The sequence below is a fragment of the Carcharhinus amblyrhynchos genome, unplaced genomic scaffold (genome assembly GCF_965287045.1).
Source record: "Carcharhinus amblyrhynchos unplaced genomic scaffold, sCarAmb.v2.hapA scaffold_39, whole genome shotgun sequence".
NCBI classification, from domain to species: Eukaryota; Metazoa; Chordata; class Chondrichthyes; order Carcharhiniformes; family Carcharhinidae; genus Carcharhinus; species Carcharhinus amblyrhynchos.
The window spans coordinates 2397675-2416812 of record NW_027649780.1 but is presented as its reverse complement, the minus strand read 5'-3'; the positions used below and the strand labels follow the sequence as shown (position 1 = coordinate 2416812).

Sequence of the window (19138 nt, the reverse complement as noted above, 5' to 3'; positions counted from 1 at the left end):
GCTGTTCCCCTTCCTTTTGGGGAGCTGCCCCCTTTTACGTTGTCCTAATTTAATTTGAGTTTGTCAGTTTGGTTTGACCTGAAAGACCCTAAAAGACTAAGAGGACAAGAACAGTTGCCTATTCTCACAACAAGAACATCAGCGCAGATGCACAGGGCTCTGAAGCGGGGCATGCGCAGAGTGTGTCCGGGGTGGCACACATGCGCAGTGTGGTTGTCTGCCACAGAGAGGGGGAGCGTTTGGGCTCCGTAACTGGAGTTGAACAGGCGGCTGTGGAAGGGGAAAAGGCGGTGGCGGAGTGGGTGGAGAGGCTTCGTGAACACTCAGCGGAGGCCGCAAAACCCGAATAAGAACCGCTGGGCGCGGCGTTCAATCGGGGCCTAGGGCGGTAGTGGCCTGAGTTGGAGGCCCCGAGTGACGGAGCGCCATCTTGATAGCGGCAACAGGCAGCAGTGCGCATGCTCCAGGTCAGTGACTGGGACTCAGTGCAACTCAAGATGACCATGGGTTGAATGTGTGAAACTGTCTGACACAGACTCAGCCATTTTAAAAAAGGTCTTCGTCTTGCTTTTAAAAACTTTAGAGATATCTACGAGGATATCAATGTGTGTTTGACCTTTTAAGTTGAGGTCCCAATCTCCTTACAGATGGAAACCTATTCTTGGAGAGGTGGGGAGATTCAGAAATCATGTTCCCAGTGGTGGGGGAGCCCAGAACTTGAGGTTAAGGGAGGTGAGAAGGTCGGGCATTTCTACATGAAAGCAAATGACTGGGGATGCTGGAATCTGAAACTAAAAGGGAAAATGCTGGAAAATCTTAGCAGGTGTGGCAGCATCTGTAAGGAGAGAAAAGAGCTGACGTTTGGAGTCCAGATGTTCCCTTTCCAGATGCCGCCAGATCTGCTGAGATTCTCCTTTGGGTATTTCTAACCTGGACTTACACTGATGGCTTTTTTTTTCACAGGGGATTGGAAGGGGGGGCATTTGCACACAACAAACTGAGGAGGGAAGTGTTTATTTCTTTCTCAGTTTCTATCCGGGGCTGACAGTGATGTCTTTTTTTTTTGCAGGATATATTTGAAGATCAGTATTTGAAGGTGGAAACTCAAACTGAAGATCCAAATCAGAACCCAACTTGCTTCATCAGAACCTGTATGTAAGTTTATCTGTGGAAAAAGATTCAAACATCTGTGTGGCTGGAAATAGGGAAGAGCAATGAGGTGGAGGGATTTGAAAAGAAGGATGTGTTTTTTTTAAATTGATTTGCAGTTTATCCAGGTGTAGGTCAGTGAGGACAGAGTGATGGGTGAGTGAATGGGACTCAGTGCAGAGGCTCAGAGAAACTCAAGATTATCATGGGTTGAATGTGTGAAACTGGCTGATACAGACTCAGCCATTTTAAAAAGATTTTTGTCTTGTTTTTAAAATCTTAGAGATACCCATGAGGATATCTCTGTATTTTGTGAATAATTTCAAGTTATGGTCTCAATCTCCTCACAAATGGAAACCTATTCTTGGAGATGGCAGAGGTGGGGAGATTCAGAAATCATGTTCCCAATGCTGGGGGAGTCCAGAACTAGGGATTGTATTTTGAGGCTAATGGGTAAACTTTCTGGAATTGAGGTGAGGGGAAATTTTTTTCACCCAGAGAGTGGCAAATGTATTGAATTCACTACCACAGCATATAGTTGATGCTAAAACAGCCTATTTCAAGAAGAAATTAGATATAGCTCTAGAGACTAAAGGAATCAGGGATATGGGGAGAGGGAGATCAGGATATTGAATTTGATGATCAATCATGATTAAAACGAATGGCAGAACAGACTTGAAGGGCTGAGTGGCTTATCCATGCTTCTAATTTTTTTGTGTGGTTGGTAGGTCATCTTGGGGTGAGACCCAGGTTCTAATCTCACCACAGCAGGTGGTGTAATTTCATATTAACAAATGTATGAAATTGAAAGTCTATTGATCATAGAATCACTGAATACTACAATGCAGAAGAGGCCCTTCGGCCCATTGAGCCTGCACCAACACATGAAATGCCCTCACCTGCCCAACTAACCCCACTTACCAGCACTTGGCCCATAGCCTTGAATGTTATGGTGAGGTACTTTGTAAAGAATGCATCCTACATCCATCACCTTCCCAGGCAGTGCATTCCGGACTGTCACAATCTCTGGGTAAAAAGGTTTTTCCTCAAATCCCTCCCTCAAACCTCCCACCTTTCTTTTAACTTATGCCCCCTTGTAACTGACCTTCAACTAAGAGGAACAGCTGCTCCTTATCCACTTTGCCCATCCCCCTCATGATCTTGAACACTTCAGTCAGGTTGCCCCTCAGTCTTCCCTGCTTCAACAAAAACAATCCAGGCCTATCCAACCTCTCTTTATAACTTAAATGTTCCATCTCAGGCAGCATCCTGGTAAATCCCCTCTGCAACTCCTCCAGTGCGTTCACATCCTTCCTATAATGTGGCAACCAGAACTGCACACAGTACTCCAGCTGTGGTTTCACCAAAGTTCTATATAACTCCATCATGACCTCTCTGTTTTTGTAATCTATACCCCAATTGATAAAAGTGAGTATGCAATATGCCATTTTCACCACCCTATTGACCTGAGTTTCCACCTTCGAGATCTACGGACAAATATGCCAAGATTCCTTTGTTCTTCAGAACTTCCCACCATCAAACCTTTCCCAGTATACTTCCTTGTCAAATTATTCCTTCCAAAGTGCATCACCTCACACTCCTTTCAGGTTAAATTCTATCTGCCACTCATCCGTCCATTCTACCATCTCGTCTATATCTTCCTGTAACCTAAAACACTCAATCTCATTGTTAACCACCCAACCAATCTTTATGTCGTCGGCAGACTTGAGCCATGTTCATAGTACAGAAAGAGGCCATTCGGCCCATTGAGCCTGCACCGACCACAATCCCACCCCAGCCCTACCCCCATATCCCTACATATTTACCCACTAATCCCTCTGACTTGCGCACCTCAGGACACTAAGGGCAATTTTTAGCATAGCCAATCAACCACATCTTTGGACTGTGGGAGGAAACCAGAACACCTGGAGGAAACCCACGCAGACAGTGACCCAAGCTGGGAATTGAGCCCAGGTCCCTGGAGCTGTGAAGCAGCAGTGCTAACCACTGTGCTACCGTGCCACCATGTCGTGGTCACTATCACCAAAATGCTCCTCCACCAACACATCAACCACCTGTCCAGCTTCATTCCCCAGGATTGGGTCCAGTACAGCTCCTTCCCTTGTTGGATCCTCCACGTATTGACCTGAGAAGTTTTCTTGTATACATTTAAGAACTCTACTCCATCTAAGCCCTTAACGTGGTGGCTATCCCAATTAATGTTAGACAAGCTGAAATCACTAATATAATTACACACTTTTTTTACACCCCTCTCTGAATTGCGCACACATTTGCTCTTCAATTTCCTGCTGTCTATCTGGGGGTCTACAATAAACGTCTAGCAATGTCGCTGTCCCTTTTTTCTTCCTTATCTCTACCTACCAAACTTTATTTGATGTTCCCTCCAAGATACCTGACTGCAGTAACTGTCTCCTTGGTTAATAATGCAATGCCTCGTTTGTTTCCCCCGATAGGCCATCCACTTCAACAGTATCCAGAGCTGTATACCTGTTAGAGAGGTGGGCAGCCACGGGGATTCCTGCACTTACTGCCTGCCCTTTCTGGCAGTCACTCATCTACCTGCCTGCACCTTGGATGTGACCGCATGTCTGTGATATTTTACTACACCCACATGCTCCTAAGTCCATCTAACTGGTGCAACCGAACCACGTGATCTGTGAGGAGCTGTAATTGGATGCATTTCCTGCAGATGTAGCCATCCGAAACGCTGGAAATATCATGGATCTCCGACATCTCACAGTTGAAGCGCTGCACCCCGCTGACAGACATTTGTAATGTTAACTAATCAATCACTTCAAAATAAGTAGTTATTAAATTTAGCACTAATTAAGCCCTTCTTTCCTTCTCCTTGTTCAACCAATTCCAGCCCTTACTGGTTTCAAACACAATCTCAAACTATAAAGAGTGATAAGAGTGACCTGACCTACTACTTACCAATCAGCACTCTCCCTTGTGACCTCTGCTGCCTGTTTCATCTAACTCCCTGTTTCCACCCAACTCCAAAATCCCTCTCATTTAGCCCGGCAGCACTCAGTGCAGTGATGAGCAAGAAATCCTTATAGACCCAGTTCCATCCTACCATGACAGGTGATGTTATTTTCATGTGAACAAATATATGAAATTGAAAGTCTATTGATAAACAAGTAGCCCTTATTGGTTGTCATAAACACTCATCTGTTTCATTAATATTGTTTAAGGAAAAACTTTGCCATCCTCACCTAGTCTGGCCCACATGTGACTCCAGACCAACAGCAATGCCTTTTGGAATGACAGAGCAAGCCACTTAGTTGTATCGAACTCCTGCTAAGTCAATAAAAAGGGCTGAAACAGGGCAGACCAGAGCCATCAGAAATGACACTGGCAAGCTCAGCCCACTGACCCTGCAAAGTTGAGTTTTAAAAATAAATACTTCACCGTGATTGGGAACATTCTGATTCAGCCTCAGTTACCAGGGAATATGCTGGTGTCAGTGTCCATGTGGTGGAGTTTGCAGTGTGAACTGAAGACAATGGCTTCATGTTTCTCACTATTTAAATGAAATTTCTCTTAATCCAGGACTGGAACTCTGTCCAGTCAGAATGGTGTGTAACTTGGATCTGATGCTGTTCACATACACACGCAAACCTGGTCTTTTTAGATGGTCGAGGCTGAGGATTTGGGAGTTTCTGTCTGATTTCAAATACATAAAATTCCCCTGCTTCCCCTCTTCTGCTCCCAACTCTCTTAACACCCGCCCCTCTCAACACATCGAAGTCCCAGTCTTGTGTAGGTCCACACTATGTGACAGGTTCCCTTCCCTGAAGGATATCATTGTCAAGTTGGGTTTTACAACAGTCCAGCGCCACCACCAATTACCAGATTCATTCAGTTCAGTTTCACAAGCTGCCTTTGTGGTTTTGTGAATTCTCTCTCACTCCATTTTTTTTTTCTGTTTTAAGCAATTTCACAGGATATTAGAAGGGGAGGATTTGCAGTTGGGAAACCAAAACCAAAACCAAGTAACACATCAGGATCTGACAGAGTCAGCCCAATTTATCGTAACCTGAATATCACCGGATTTTGAACATGGAAGGACAAAGCACTGTTCAGAGTGGAGAGAAACCGCACCTGTGTTCTGTATGTGGACGAGGCTTCAGCAGATCATCTGACCTGTCAAGACACATGCGCGTCCACACTGGAAACAAACCATGGAAATGCGGGGACTGTGGGAAGGGATTCATTACCCCGTCTGAGCTGAATATTCATCGACGGTGTCACACTGGAGAGCAACCTTTCATCTGCTCCAAGTGTGGGAAGGGATTCACTCAGTTGGGCAACCTGGTGAGACACCAGCGAATTCACACTGGAGAGAGACCGTTCACCTGCTCTGTGTGCAAGATGGGATTCACTGCATCATCCCACCTGATGTCACACCAGCGAGTTCACACTGGGGAGAGACCATTCACCTGCTCCGAGTGTGGGAAGACATTCAGCCGGTCATTTCACCTCCTGATTCACCAGCGAATTCACTCTGGAGAGAGACCATTCACCTGCTCGGAGTGTGAGAAGGCGTTCATTACATCAACAGAACTGCTCACACACCAGCGAGTTCACACTGAGGATAACCCGTTCACCTGCTCCAAATGTGGGAAGAAATTCACTTCTTCCTCCAACCTGCTGAATCACAAGCGAGTTCACAGTGATGAAAGACCTTTTAAATGCCCAGACTGTGGGAAGTGCTTTAAAAGTACCAAGGATGTGATGTCACATCAACGAGTTCACACTGATGAGAGACCTTTTAAATGTCCAGACTGCGGGAAGTGTTTTAAACGTTCCAAGGATATGAAGTCTCATCAACAAATTCACACCGAGAGACCTTTCAAATGCCCGTCTTGTGGGAAGTGCTTTAAAAGTTCAGGGGAACTCGTATCCCATCAACTTGTTCACACTGACGAGTGACTTTCAAATGCTCTCACTGTGGGAGTGAGTTCAGGCGATCATCTATTCTCACTGAAACACACCAGCAAATTCACACAGGGAAGGAACCATTCATCTGCTCCCAGTGTGGGAAGGTGTTCATTAGGTCACATCTGCTGACATATCAGCAAGTTCACAAGTAAATACAGAGATTGGATTTTGATCTTAATCACATCCAGGACTGGACTATGTTTATTTTGTCTGTTTCTGCTGATGATACTAATCTCCAGCACAGTTTTAGCTGTTAGTAAAAAGCAAACCAATCTACTTGGTTATTTCTGATGTGGGATTAGCCTCGTTTCAAGGGAACTAAGGAATAGACGCAGGAACAGAAGTCAGCCATTTGGCACACATTATAACTATGACTTCACTGTAACTCCTGCTAGTTGAAAAAGGTGCTATATAAATACAAATCTGTCTTTAGTTATCTTCAATCCCAGTCCTCTTGTTACTGACCCTCAACAGTGGAAATCTGTTTTATTAAAGTGTGCATCACCACCATTCTGAACAGCTCCATAAAATGTCTGCTTAATCTCCTTTGCACTAAAGAGAACATTCCTGGTCTCTGTAACCTCTCCACAAAACTGAATTTCCTCATCCCTGGACATGATGCAATGCAGAGCGTTGAGAGGAGATTTTGGAAAATATTGTCCATTGAAGGTGGGGAAAATGGAGAAGGAACCAAACCAGAAAACCCAGTCTCCAGCTTTGTGAATCTTTGGAAACTCTTTAGGAACCTGAATCGGAGGAGAATGAAGGATGAATTGTCGGACTGAGCAGATACAGTCCAGGCGTCTTTCTCTTCTTTAAGAGGCTGGAACATTGACGCTGATGGTTATCAGTGAAATTACCTAATCTAAGACATTGCCCACACTCTACCACTTTGCCCATCCTGGAATCAGCACGGGCGAGGATGCCACAACAGAAATCTCCAATGTTCTCCAGCAGGATCTTACAATCTCGCCCGAGTGAGGTTGTAAAATCCCACCCATTGAAAGGATTCTTGTTATTGCACATCAGGAATTCAAACTTAAGATCAGCTTTGAGACAATCAGAATCCTTGGTAACAGGTCAAAGGGAGACGAAACAGGTTTAAGGAGAACTAGTTCCCGGTGATATGGATGTGTCTGCAGCAGGAGGAATCAGACTCTTTCTTTGTATCCACAATCAATGTCCCTTCTGTAATGATCTCAGTTGGTGTTTATAACTGGACAGGAATCCCGGGTCCAAAGACTGTAACTTGTACTTGTACTTGTTTTTAGAAAATGTGGAAGAACAGAGTCACAGGACCACTAATTAATTTTAGCAGCAAGAGCAAACATTTATTAAAATTCCTGCTCTGTCCTAATCAAGCTCAATGCAAGCTAGAGAAACAGCAGCTCTTCTTTGATCAGATATATTGCAAATTTCACATTGGAGAGAGAACATCCACCTGTCTGAGTGTGTAAAGGGGTTCATTGACTCATCCATCCTATTTATACGTCAGTGAATTCATAGTCGGGAGAGACTGTTCACCTGCTTTGAGTGTGGAAAAGGACTCACTCAGTCATCCCTTTCTGACGCACCAAGGAGGTCACAAATAACTGTCATTATTAATTTTTGTTAATCACATTCAGGACTAAATAATGTTCATTTAAGTCTGTTGCTGGATAGTTAACAAAGTTTGTTTTATGAAACACGCTGTGTGTTCTTAATCTTTATTTTAACATCTCTTAACACAAACTCCTTTTGAAAAGCCCTCCCTTTCCCTTAAGCTCATGATGGGGGAGAGAGGGACAATGGAGAAACAGTACTCTGTATGACAGTCTCTAGCCCAGCAAGTTTAAAAAAAAGTCTCAAGTTTTCTTTTTAATTATTCATTCAAGGGATGTGGGTGTTGCTGGCTAGACCAATATTTATTGTCCATTCCAAATGCCTGTGAACTGAGTGGCATGCTATCTATTTCAGAATCAACAATCACTCAGTATGTGGACTCACATGTAGGCCAAACCAGGTAAGGGCAGCAGATTTCCTTCCTAAAATTAGCCAGATGAGGTTTTACAACAATCGGCAATGCTTTCATAGTTAGCAATGGACATGAAATTCCAGAGTTTATTGAATTAAAATTTCACCATCTTTCATGATGGAATTTGAATCCAAGTCCTCACAGCATCACCCTGGGTTTGTAGATTACTAGCACTGTGCCACTACCTCCAAATTTTTACTCTCCACTAGCCCTTAACACGTTGTACCATGATGCCCTTTTTCATTTAATCACTCCAACCTTCTATCGTACCAAGACCGTTTGTTGTTTCTTCCTCTCCTCCAGCCCGCTGACTCTGTCCTTGATTGCAAACTATTTAAATCTCTTGCAGTTTATTACGAAAGGTCAGGGCCCTGAAACATTCTCTGTTTCCCTCTCCATAGAATCTGTTTGACTTGCTGAGTGTTTCCAGTTTTCACGTTTAGTGTGAAACTAAACTCACTGGTAATTCCTCCTTAGTAGCAATTTGAAACACACAGTTTGCAATGGGAATTGAAGTGGGGACTTTCTCTTGTAAAGATGCAATGATAATGAGTGAATCCCCAGTCCTGGACAGAGGGAAATTGACCATCTATCTCTAGCTCGAATTCCCAAACAAAAAATGCTGCCGATAATCAGCAATAAATCTCTCGACACCAGGTTAAAGTCCAACAGATTTATTTGCAGCAAATACCACGAGCTTTCGGAACTGGCTGTTCCTTTGTTAGGTGGGTGGGAATTCTGAGCACAAACAGGGCATGTAAAGACCTGCCCTGTTTGTGATTAGATCTCCCACCCACCTGACGAAGGAACAGCCAGTTCCGAAAGCTAGTGGCTTTTGCTCCCAAATAAACCTGTTGGACTTTAGCCTGGTGTTGTGAGCCTTACTGTGTTCACCCCAGTCCAACGCCGGCATCTCCACATGAATAATCAGCGAGTCAGCCTGAGGCTGTGGCCCCGTCCCGCCCCCCCCATCATCTGAAACCATCACAATGCCCGGCTGATTGACGGCAGCTCCAGGCCAATAGGAAGAGAGGGGGCGGGACTGGAGGACCCAGCGGGAGCGGCTGGTCCTCCAACCAATCGGATTGAATGAGGGGCGGAGTGCAGCGTGCGCAGTCTGAGTAATGGCGATGGGCGGAGGATTCAGTGTCGGACGCGGAATAAGTAAGTGGAGAAAAACACGAAACTGAGGGGGTGGTCAATCCCGTGGGTGGGCGGAGAGACTTCGCAAACATGTTGCCTAAACAGCGAACCCTGAAAAATAATTTCCCAGTTGTCAGATCTCCCGTTTCCTTCGAGCACGGCCTCCGATTTCTCCCTGTTTCGAACCTGAATTGAAAGCCGCCATCTTTGTAGGGGCAATGTGCTGAATAGCGCATGCGTGCTCGCCATCTTTGTAGGGTACAATGTGCTGAATAGCGCATGCGTGCTCGCCATCTTTGTAGGGTACAATGTGGGAACAACTTGTCCATCAAACTGCTTCACACTTTTTGAGTTAGAATGTCTCATTGATGAGATGTAGGGGTGCCGTGGTTAGCACTGTTGCTTCACAGCTCCAGGGACCTGGGTTCAATTCCCGGCTTGGGTCACCGTCTGTGTGGCATTTGCACATTCTCCTCGTGTCTGCGTGGGTTTCCTCCAGGTTCTCCGGTTTCCTCCTACAGTCCAAAGATGTGGGGGTTAGGTTGATTGGCCAGGCTAAAATTACCCCTTAGTGTACTGAGATGCGTTGGTTAGAGGGATTAGTGGGTAAAATATGTAGGTATATGGGGGTAGGGCCTGGATGGGATTGTGTTCAGTGCAGACTGGATGGGCCAAAGGGCCTCTTTCTGAAGAATAACTCTGTATGTCTAAGGCAAGGACTATATCTGTATTTATATTGTGCTTGGCTCCCTTCAGCTGCTCCAACCGAATAATGCAGTCTGTGAGGAGCAGCAATTGGACACACTTCTTGCAGACAAAGTTGTCAGATTAAACTGCATGTATTTCAATGCAAGAGTCCTGACAGGCAAGGCAGATGAATTCAGGGCATGGATGGGTAAGTGGAACTGGGAGATTACAGCAATTACTGAAACAAGGCTAAGGGAGGACAGGACTGGCAGGTCAATGTGCCAGAGTACAGATGCTATTGGAAAGATAGAACAGGAGGTAAGATTGGAGGGGGAGTTGCACTTTTGATTAGGGAAAACATCATGGCAGTACTGAGAGGGGATATATCCGAGGGTCCAGCCACTAAATCTATATGGGTAGAACTGAGAAATAAGGAGGGGGAAATCACTTTGATAGGATTGTACTATAGGTTGTGGCTTTGATGGCAACTTGGAGATTAGGTGTTCACATAACCTTCTAGCTGGTGAAGGTTTGAGGGTTCAGGAGGTTCTGTCGAATTTCTGCTTGTGTTGCATTGTATCCAATCTGTCTCCCTTGTGGGCGGCATGGTAGCACAGTGGTTAGCACTGCTGCTTCACAGCTCCAGGGACCTGGGTTCAATTCCCGGCTTGGGTCACTGTCTGCCTGTGTGGAGTTTGCACATTCTCCTTGTGTCTGTGTGGGTTTTCTCTGGGTGCTCCAGACGCTTCCCACTGTCCAAAGATGTGCAGGGTTAAGTTGATTGGCCATGCAAAATCATTCCTTAATCCAAAGGTGTGTAGATTTGGGGGTATTAGCTGGGTAAATATGTGGGGTTACAGAGATAGGCCTTTGGTGCAGACTCGATGAACTGAATGATCTGTTCTTGCACTGTAGGGATTCTGTGAATCCAAGTGTGTTTGTGGAAAAAGATCCAAATATGTGAGAGACTGGAACCTGGGAAAAATAATATAGTGGAGAGATTTGAAAAGAACCATAAGCCCATAAGACATAGGAGCAGAATTAGACCCATCAAGTCTGCTCCGCCATTCAATCATGGCTGATATTTTTCTCATTCCCATTCTCCTGCCTTTTCCCCATAACCCCTGATCTCCACATTAATCAAGAACCTATCTATCTCTGTCTTAAAAACATTCAATGACCTGGTCTCCCAGCCTTCTGCAGCTAAGTGTTCCGTTGATTCACTACTCTCTGGCTGAAGAAACACCTCCTCATCTGTTTTAAAGCATCATCCCTTTAGCCTGAAGTTGTGCCCTTTGGTTCTAGCTTTTCCTAGGAGTGGAAATATCCTTTCCACGTCCACTCTATCCAGGCCTCGCAGAAACATTGTAAGTTTCAATAATATTCCCCCCTCATCCTTCTAAACTTCAACAAGTACAGACCCAGAGTCCTCAACCGTTCCTCATACAACAAGCTCTTCATTCCAGAGATCATCCTTGTGAACTTCCTCTGGACCCTTTCCAAGGCCAGCACATCCTTCCTTAGATATGCAGCCCAAAACTGCTCGCAATATTCCAAATGGGGTCTGACCAGAGCCTTATACAGCCTCAAGTACATCCCTGCTCTTGTATTCTAGCCCTTTCAACATGAATGCAAACATTGCATTTGCCTTCCTAATTGCCGATTGAACCTGCATGTTAACCTAAAAAGAATCTTGAACAATGATTCCCAAGTCCCTTTGTGCTTGTCATTCCGTAAGCATTTTCCCATTTAGAAAATAGTCTGTGCCTCCATTCCTCATTCCAAAGTGCATCACCTCACACTTTTCCACATTTTATTTCATCTGCCACTTACTTGCCCAGGCTCCTAACCTGTCCAAGTCCTTCTGCAACCTCCCCGCTTCCTCATTACTACCTGTCCCTCTACATATCTTTGTATCATCTGCAAACTTAGCAACAGTGCCTTAGTTCCTTCCTCGAAATCATTAATGTATATTGTGGTCCCAGCACTGACCCATGAGGCACACCACTAGTCATAGGCTGCCATCGTGAAAAAAGACTCCTTTATCCTCACCCTCTGTCTTCTGCCAGTCATGATGTGGATATGCCGGCGTTGGACTGGGGTAAACACAGTAAAAAGTCTGACAACACCAGGTTTTAGTCCAACCGATTTATTTGATAATAGACTCACAAGCTTTCGGGGTTAGCCCCTTCGTCAGGTGAATGGAGAGTTCTGGCCTCAGACAGAGCATATAAAGCACAGACAGTTTACAGATTACTGGTTAGAATGCAAATCTTTATACCTAACCTGCTGTTCAAGTCTTAAAGTGGCTAACAGTGTGAGTGGAAGGAGCACTGATCACTGTGTTACATTAGCTACTTTCCAGTCCTCTGGTACCCTCCCTACCTCCAGTGATTCCTGAAAGATAACCACTAATGCCTCCACAAGGATGACAATTTTAAATTGAGCTGCTGTTTCATGAGTAGGTCAGGATAGGATGATAGGTGAGTGAATGGGACTCAGTTAAGAAGAAATCGGCAACAGAGATCTCAGTAATATGGAGAGATATTGGATTGGGATGTGGTGACTGGATGTCGGGCCCTTAGGCTCTGCTGTGACCACCTTTCTGAATGAGCTATCTGTTGTGCTCTCAGTCTCACATGCATCACAGGGACTTCAACAACCATTCACTCTTTGAAACCCGGAGCTCATGTGCCAGCAGCTGGCAGCATTAGATACATTTATATTCGTCCAGGACGCTAATATTTGTGACTCTTTACCTATTACTTGACACACATTCAACCATCCTCAGCTGCTCTTCCATGTCTTATCTTTTCTTGTCTTATCTATTCTATTTTTTAATTCACTGTATTACCTTACTATATAGGTCTCAGCTTTCCCTTATTCCAGATGCTAATTCTTTGCACACTGCTCCTTATGCTGAGCACTTATCAGTCTCTCAACTTCCCAGCTTCCTGTGATGTCACAGTTATTTTCTTTTGCCCACTGCAGCCTCACAGCAGCTGAAAAATTTACCAGATAACCAGCCACTCCCCCTGCACCAGGGCAAGACCACTTTCTGAAGGGAGAAAAGGTTATGGGAAGCCAAAGAGCGTCTCTTTCACCCTATGTACTTTGATGCAAATATGCTCACTGCGTCACACTCAGGATGAGGCCTCTCTCACTGCTCGTGAGCCACTAACTAATGCAGAAACCTGCCTGGAAGCTCAGTTTGGGGGAAATTATGAAACCAAATTTGTGAACAGTGTGTTCTGCCTCAGACATTTGCCAGGGAACGATATCAGGTCAGAGTCTATGGAGTGGAGATTGTCTTCAGTCCCGCTACAATGTCGTCAGTCTTCCCAATATTCAAATACAGATAATGTCTGTTCATCCCTGCAAATAGCACAATACGAATAGCAGACACGCTGGTGACTTTAAAGGGGCATCTTGAAAAAAAAAAGGTTTAGGATGGGAATAGAAGATTGTGGACCCCGTAAGAGTAGGGATTTTAGTTGAGTTGGGCAGCATGGTCAGTGCAGGCTTGGCGGGATAAAGGGCCTGTTCCTGTGCTGTAATTTTCTTTGTTCTTTGTATCCAATACTGGATGTTAGACCAGTCTGGATATTGTGTGACTTGGAGGGAGCTGATGGTGTCAAAATAAACCTGCCACCCTGGCCTTTCAGATACTGGAGGTTGTGAGTTTGGAAAATTCTACCAGATATCTGCTCACGTTGTAAATAAGTAAAATTCCTCGCCTTCTTTCCTGCATCCCGTAACTACTGCCACCTGATCCTACTTTCTCTCTTCTTGATTCTTGAGTTGGCCCCAGACTGGATGACAGGTTCCTTTCCCTGAGGGCATTACTGAACCAGTCGAACTATTCCAACAATCCAGCTATTTTAATGGTCGCTTTTTCCTAGCGCCGACCCCACAAATGACCAGATCCATTCAGCTGAATTTCACAACGCACTTTGGTGGGTTCTCTCTCACTTTGTTTTTTCTATTTTAAAACAATTTTACAGGGTATGAGAAGGAGAATATTTGAAACTGAAACCAAACGTCACATCAAGATCTGACAGAGTCACCTAATTTACCATAACCCGAACGTCATCAGGTTTTGAATATGGAAGGAAAAAATACTGTTCACATGAGAGAGAAACCATATACGTGCTCCGTGTGTGGACGATGCTTCAGCCGATTATCTGACCTATCGAAACATAAGCACAGTCGCAATGAAGAGAAATTGTGGAAATGTGAGGATTGTGGGAAGGGATTCAGTTGTCTGTCAGTGCTGGACATTCATCGCCGGTGTCACACTGGAGAGAGACCATTCACCTGCTCCAGCTGTGGGAAGGGATTCACTCAGTCGGTCCACCTACTGACACACCAGCGAGTTCACACTGGAGAGCGACCGTTCACTTGCTCCGTGTGCGGGAAGGGATTCACTCAGTCATCCCACCTAATGACACATCAGCGAGTTCACACCGGGGAGAAGCCATATAGCTGCTCTGAGTGTGGGAAGGGATTCAATCAGTTATCCAGTCTGGTGATACACCAGCGAGTTCACTCTGGGGAGAGACCATTCACCTGCTCCAAGTGCAGGAAGGGATTCATTCAGTTATCTGACCTACTGAGACACCAGCGAGTTCACTCTGGGGAGAGGCCGTTCACCTGCTCTACGTGTGGGAAGGGATTCACTACATCTTCGCACCTGCTGACACACCAGCGAGTTCACACTGATGAGAGACCATTTAAATGCTCGGACTGTGGGAAGAGTTTTAAAAGTTCTGGGGAGTTGAGGTCCCATCAACGTGTACATACTGATGAGAGACCATTCAGATGCTCTCACTGTGGGACTGGGTTCAGGTGGTCATCGCATCTTACTGTACACCAGCGAGTTCACACTGGGGAGAGACCGTTCACCTGCTCTCAGTGTGGGAAGGGATTCACTCGGTCATCACATCTGCTGAAGCACCAGCGAGTTCACAAGTAACTACAGTGATTGCATTTTGGTGTTAATTGTGTCAAGGACTGAACAATATTTAAGTAAATTTTATTTATTAGTCACAACAATTTATTAACACTGCAATGAAGTTACTGTGGAATACACCTGGTCACCACACTTCGGAACCTGTTTGGGTCAATGCACCTAACCAGGATGTTTTTCAGACTGAGAGAGGAAACCGGAGCACCTGGAGGAAACCCACGCTGACACAGGGAGAATGTGAAAACTCCAGACGCACAGATCCAAGATGGGAATTGAACCCTGGGAAGAGACATTTCACCTGCTCCACATGTGGGAAAGCATCCACTAAGACATCCCACTTGCAGACACACCAGCGAATCCACACTGATGAGACCTGTTAAATGTTCAAACTGTGAAGTGTTTTTAAAGTTCCAGGGAGCTGATGCTGCATCAACTGTTCACGCTGATGAGAGACTTTTCAGATGTTCTCACTGTGGGACTGCGTTCGGGTGGTCATCTGACCTCAGTGTACATCAGCGCATTCGCACTGGGGAGAGGCCACTCACCTGTCCCAAATGTGGGGTGAGATTCAGTCATTCCTCCAGCCTGCGGAAAGACCAGCGAGTTCACACTGAGGAGAGACCTTTTAAATGCCCCGACTGTTGGGAGGTGCTTTAAAAGTTCTGGGAACTTAATATCCTGTCAACGTGTTCACATCACTGAGAGACTGTTCAGATGCTGTCACTGTGGGAATGGGTCCAAGACATCGTCAGACCTCATTGTTCATCAGCGATTCACAGTGTGGGGTGACCCATGACCTGCTCCAAGTGTGGGAATCACCCATCAAACCTGTGAAACACCAATGAGTTCATAAGTAACTGCAGTGATTGCATTTTGCTGTTAATCATACCCAGCACAGAACTATGTTTATTGGGGTCTGTTTCCAATGATGTTAATAAATACTACACCAAGATAGGTTTAATGTTCTGGATACAAGTAAAATAAATGAGCTTCATGTTGAATAAAGTTTCCTGTCTTTTTAATATCTCAGACAAGTTAGTTCCTTCTGAATGGTCCTTCCATTGTCCTGTCTTTTTAATGTTGATATTCCTTCCCCGTGTACAAACATGTGAATTATGAGTAGGCCGCTCAGCTCTTCAGCCTGCTCCACTATTCAATAAGATCATTGCTGTTCTGATCATAACCACAGCCCACATTCCCATTTACCTCTGATAACCTTTACCCCTCGCTAATCAAGAATCTATCCAGTAGTGTCTTAAAAGTATGCAAAGACTGTGTCCAGACAGAGTCATGATGTGGGTATGCCGGCGTTGGACTGGCGTAAACACAGTAAAAAGTCTGACAACACCAGGTTTTAGTCCAACCTATTTATTTGATAATATACTCACAAGCTTTCGGGGTTAGTCCCTTCGTCAGGTGAATGGAGAGTTCTGGCCTCAGACAGAGCATATAAAGCACAGACAGTTTAGAGATTACTGATTAGAATGCGAATCCTTACACCTAACCTGCTGTTCAAGACCTGAAGTGGCTGATAATGTGAGTGGAAGGAGCACTGATCACAGTTTAAAGAGATGTGTATTGTCTCCAGACAGTACAGTAAGTGAGGTTTTGCAAACCCAGGCAAGTCACGGGGGTTACAGATAGTGCGACATGAACCTAAGATCCCTGTTGAGACCGTCCTCATGTGTGCGGAACTTGGCTATCAGTCTCTGTTCAGCGACTCTGCGCTGTCGTGTGTCGTGAAGGCCGCCTTGGAGAATGCTTACCCGAAGGTCAGAGGCTGAATGCCCGTGACCACTGAAGTGTTCGCCAACAGGAAGGGAACAGTCTTGCCTGGTGACTGTCGAGCGATGGGGAGACCATGCAGACGCTACGACAACGGATGAATGAACATCGCTCGACAGTCACCAGGCAAGACTGTTCCCTTCCTGTTGGCGAACACTTCAGTGGTCACGGGCATTCAGCCTCTGACCTTCGGGTAAGCATTCTCCAAGGCGGCCTTCACGACACACGACAGCGCAGAGTCGCTGAACAGAGACTGATAGCCAAGTTCCGCACACATGAGGACGGTCTCAACAGGGATCTTAGGTTCATGTCGCACTATCTGTAACCCCCGTGACTTGCCTGGGTTTGCAAAACCTCACTTACTGTACTGTCTGGAGACAATACACATCTCTTTAAACTGTGATCAGTGCTCCTTCCACTCACATTATCAGCCACTTCAGGTCTTGAACAACAGGTTAGGTGTAAGGATTCGCATTCTAATCAGTAATCTCTAAACTGTCTGTGCTTTATATGCTCTGTCTGAGGCCAGAACTCTCCATTCACCTGACGAAGGGACTAACCCCGAAAGCTTGTGAGTATATTATCAAATAAATAGGTTGGACTAAAACCTGGTGTTGTCAGACTTTTTACTGTCCAGACAGAGGAACAGAGAGAGGATAAAGATAGACAGAGAATTTCAGAGAAAGTTGGAAATAGGTTGCGAGTTGTAGAGAGAGAGAGAGAGGAAGCGATTGTGATAGAGTGTGACAGGCAGTGTTCCTGCAAAGCTGAGTTCACGCAGAATACAAGAAACAGATTACAGTAGTCGGCCATTCTGTCCCTTGAGACTGCTCCTACAGTTGATAAGATCATGGCTGATCTAACGTGAGTTTATCTTTGCTTCCCTGTCCCTCCTTAACCCTTGATTCCCTTGTCAATCAGAAATCTGCCTTACTCAGTTTTGAATATATTTAATGAATTAGCATGGAAATGCGAGTGTACAAATGTGTGCGTATGCATGTTTATCTCAGCGTAAATAACTATGTGTCTATGAGTATGTTGATGCACGTGAATATGTTTTGGAGTGAGAAAGAGAGATAGGAACAAGAGGAAAATCTGGACAGGCTGGGGTTCTGTTCTTTGTAACAGCGGATGACGAGGTGAGGTTTAATTAAGGTGGATCACATTGTGGGCCTCTACAAAGTGTCAGATTAATCTGCTTGGAGTATGGGAAGGATTTACTCAGACATCCAACCAAAGTTTTTTTTTCATTTTATTCATTCATGTCACAAGTAGGCTTACTTTAGCACAGCAATGAAGTTATCCCTAGTTGCCACACTCTGGCACCTGTTCGGGTACACCGAGGAAAAATTTTAGCATGATGATTGCACCTAACCAGCATGTCTTTTAGAATCATGAGAAAACCCATGCAGACACGAGGAGAATGTGCAGATTCCACACAGACAGTGGCGCAACCCAGGTCCCTAGCACTGTGAGGTAGCAGTGCTGACCACTGTGCCTGTTGACACATCAACTTATTCACACTGGTGAAAGACATTCAATTGCCCTCAGTGTGGGGAGTGATTCAATCATCCATCAAATCTGCTGACTCACCACCACATGTAACTACAGTGATTGGATTTTACTGTGAATCACACCCAGAACAGAACCATGTTTAATGAATGTTTAATGGGGACTTCTTCTGTGATGTTGCTAAAGACAGTAAAAAGTCTGACAACACCAGGTTTAAGTCCAACCGATTTATTTGATAGTACACTCACTAGCTTTCGGGGTTAGTCCCTTCGTCAGGTGAATGGAGAGCTCTGGCCTCAGACAGAGCATATAAAGCACAGTCAGTTTACAGATTACTGATTAGAATGCGAATCTTTACACCTAACCTGCTGTTCAAGACTAACCCCGAAAGCTAGTGAGAGTACCATCAAATAAATCGGTTGGACTTAAACCTGGTGTTGTCAGACTTTTTACTGTGTTTACCCCAGTCCAACGCCGGCATATCCACATCATGTTGCTAAAGTCCAGCCCAAGATAGGTTTTAATGTTGTTGATAAAATCAAATAGATCAGCTTTATGTTAATACGGAAGGTCTGGTCTTTCAAATATCTCCAACACAAGTTCGTTCATAGAAACCCTACCGTACAGAAAGAGGCCATTCGGTCCATCGAGTCTGCACCTACCACAATCCCACCCAGGCAGGACCCCCATATCCCTACATATTTACCCACTAATCCCTCTAACCTACACATCTCAGGACTCTAAGGGACAATTTTTAGCATAGCCAATCAACCTAACCCGCACATCTTTGCACTTTGGAAGGAAGCCGGAGCACCCGGAGGAAACCCACGCAGACACGAGGAGAATGTGCAAACTCCACACAGTCAGTGACCCGAGCCAGGAATCGAACTCAGGTCGCCGGAGCTGTGACA

At 45.1% G+C, this 19138-nt stretch overlaps 1 protein-coding gene across 1 annotated transcript; it reads left to right on the top strand.

Annotated features, from left to right (window-relative positions):
- Positions 1-221: 221 nt before the first annotated feature.
- LOC145335621 (uncharacterized) lies at positions 222-15913 on the top strand. Its single transcript, XM_080181426.1, has 5 exons — positions 222-467; positions 1070-1155; positions 5109-6019; positions 14095-14117; positions 14202-15913. The coding sequence occupies exons 3-5, from the start codon at positions 5236-5238 to the stop codon at positions 14934-14936; spliced, it is 1542 nt and encodes a 513-aa protein (XP_080037552.1). The 5' UTR covers positions 222-467; positions 1070-1155; positions 5109-5235; the 3' UTR covers positions 14937-15913.
- The last annotated feature ends 3225 nt before the right edge of the window (positions 15914-19138 follow it).

Bases quoted from the DNA above. Each gene is read 5' to 3' on its own strand.
- LOC145335621 (XM_080181426.1), top strand. From the start codon at position 5,236: ATGGAAGGACAAAGCACTGTTCAGAGTGGAGAGAAACCGCACCTGTGT. The intron at 6,020-14,094 runs AGAGACCTTTCA...CTGTTCACATGA, and splicing joins TCATCAACAAATTCACACCG to GAGAGAAACCATATACGTGC. The intron at 14,118-14,201 runs GTGTGTGGACGA...TGGAAATGTGAG, and splicing joins AGAAACCATATACGTGCTCC to GATTGTGGGAAGGGATTCAG.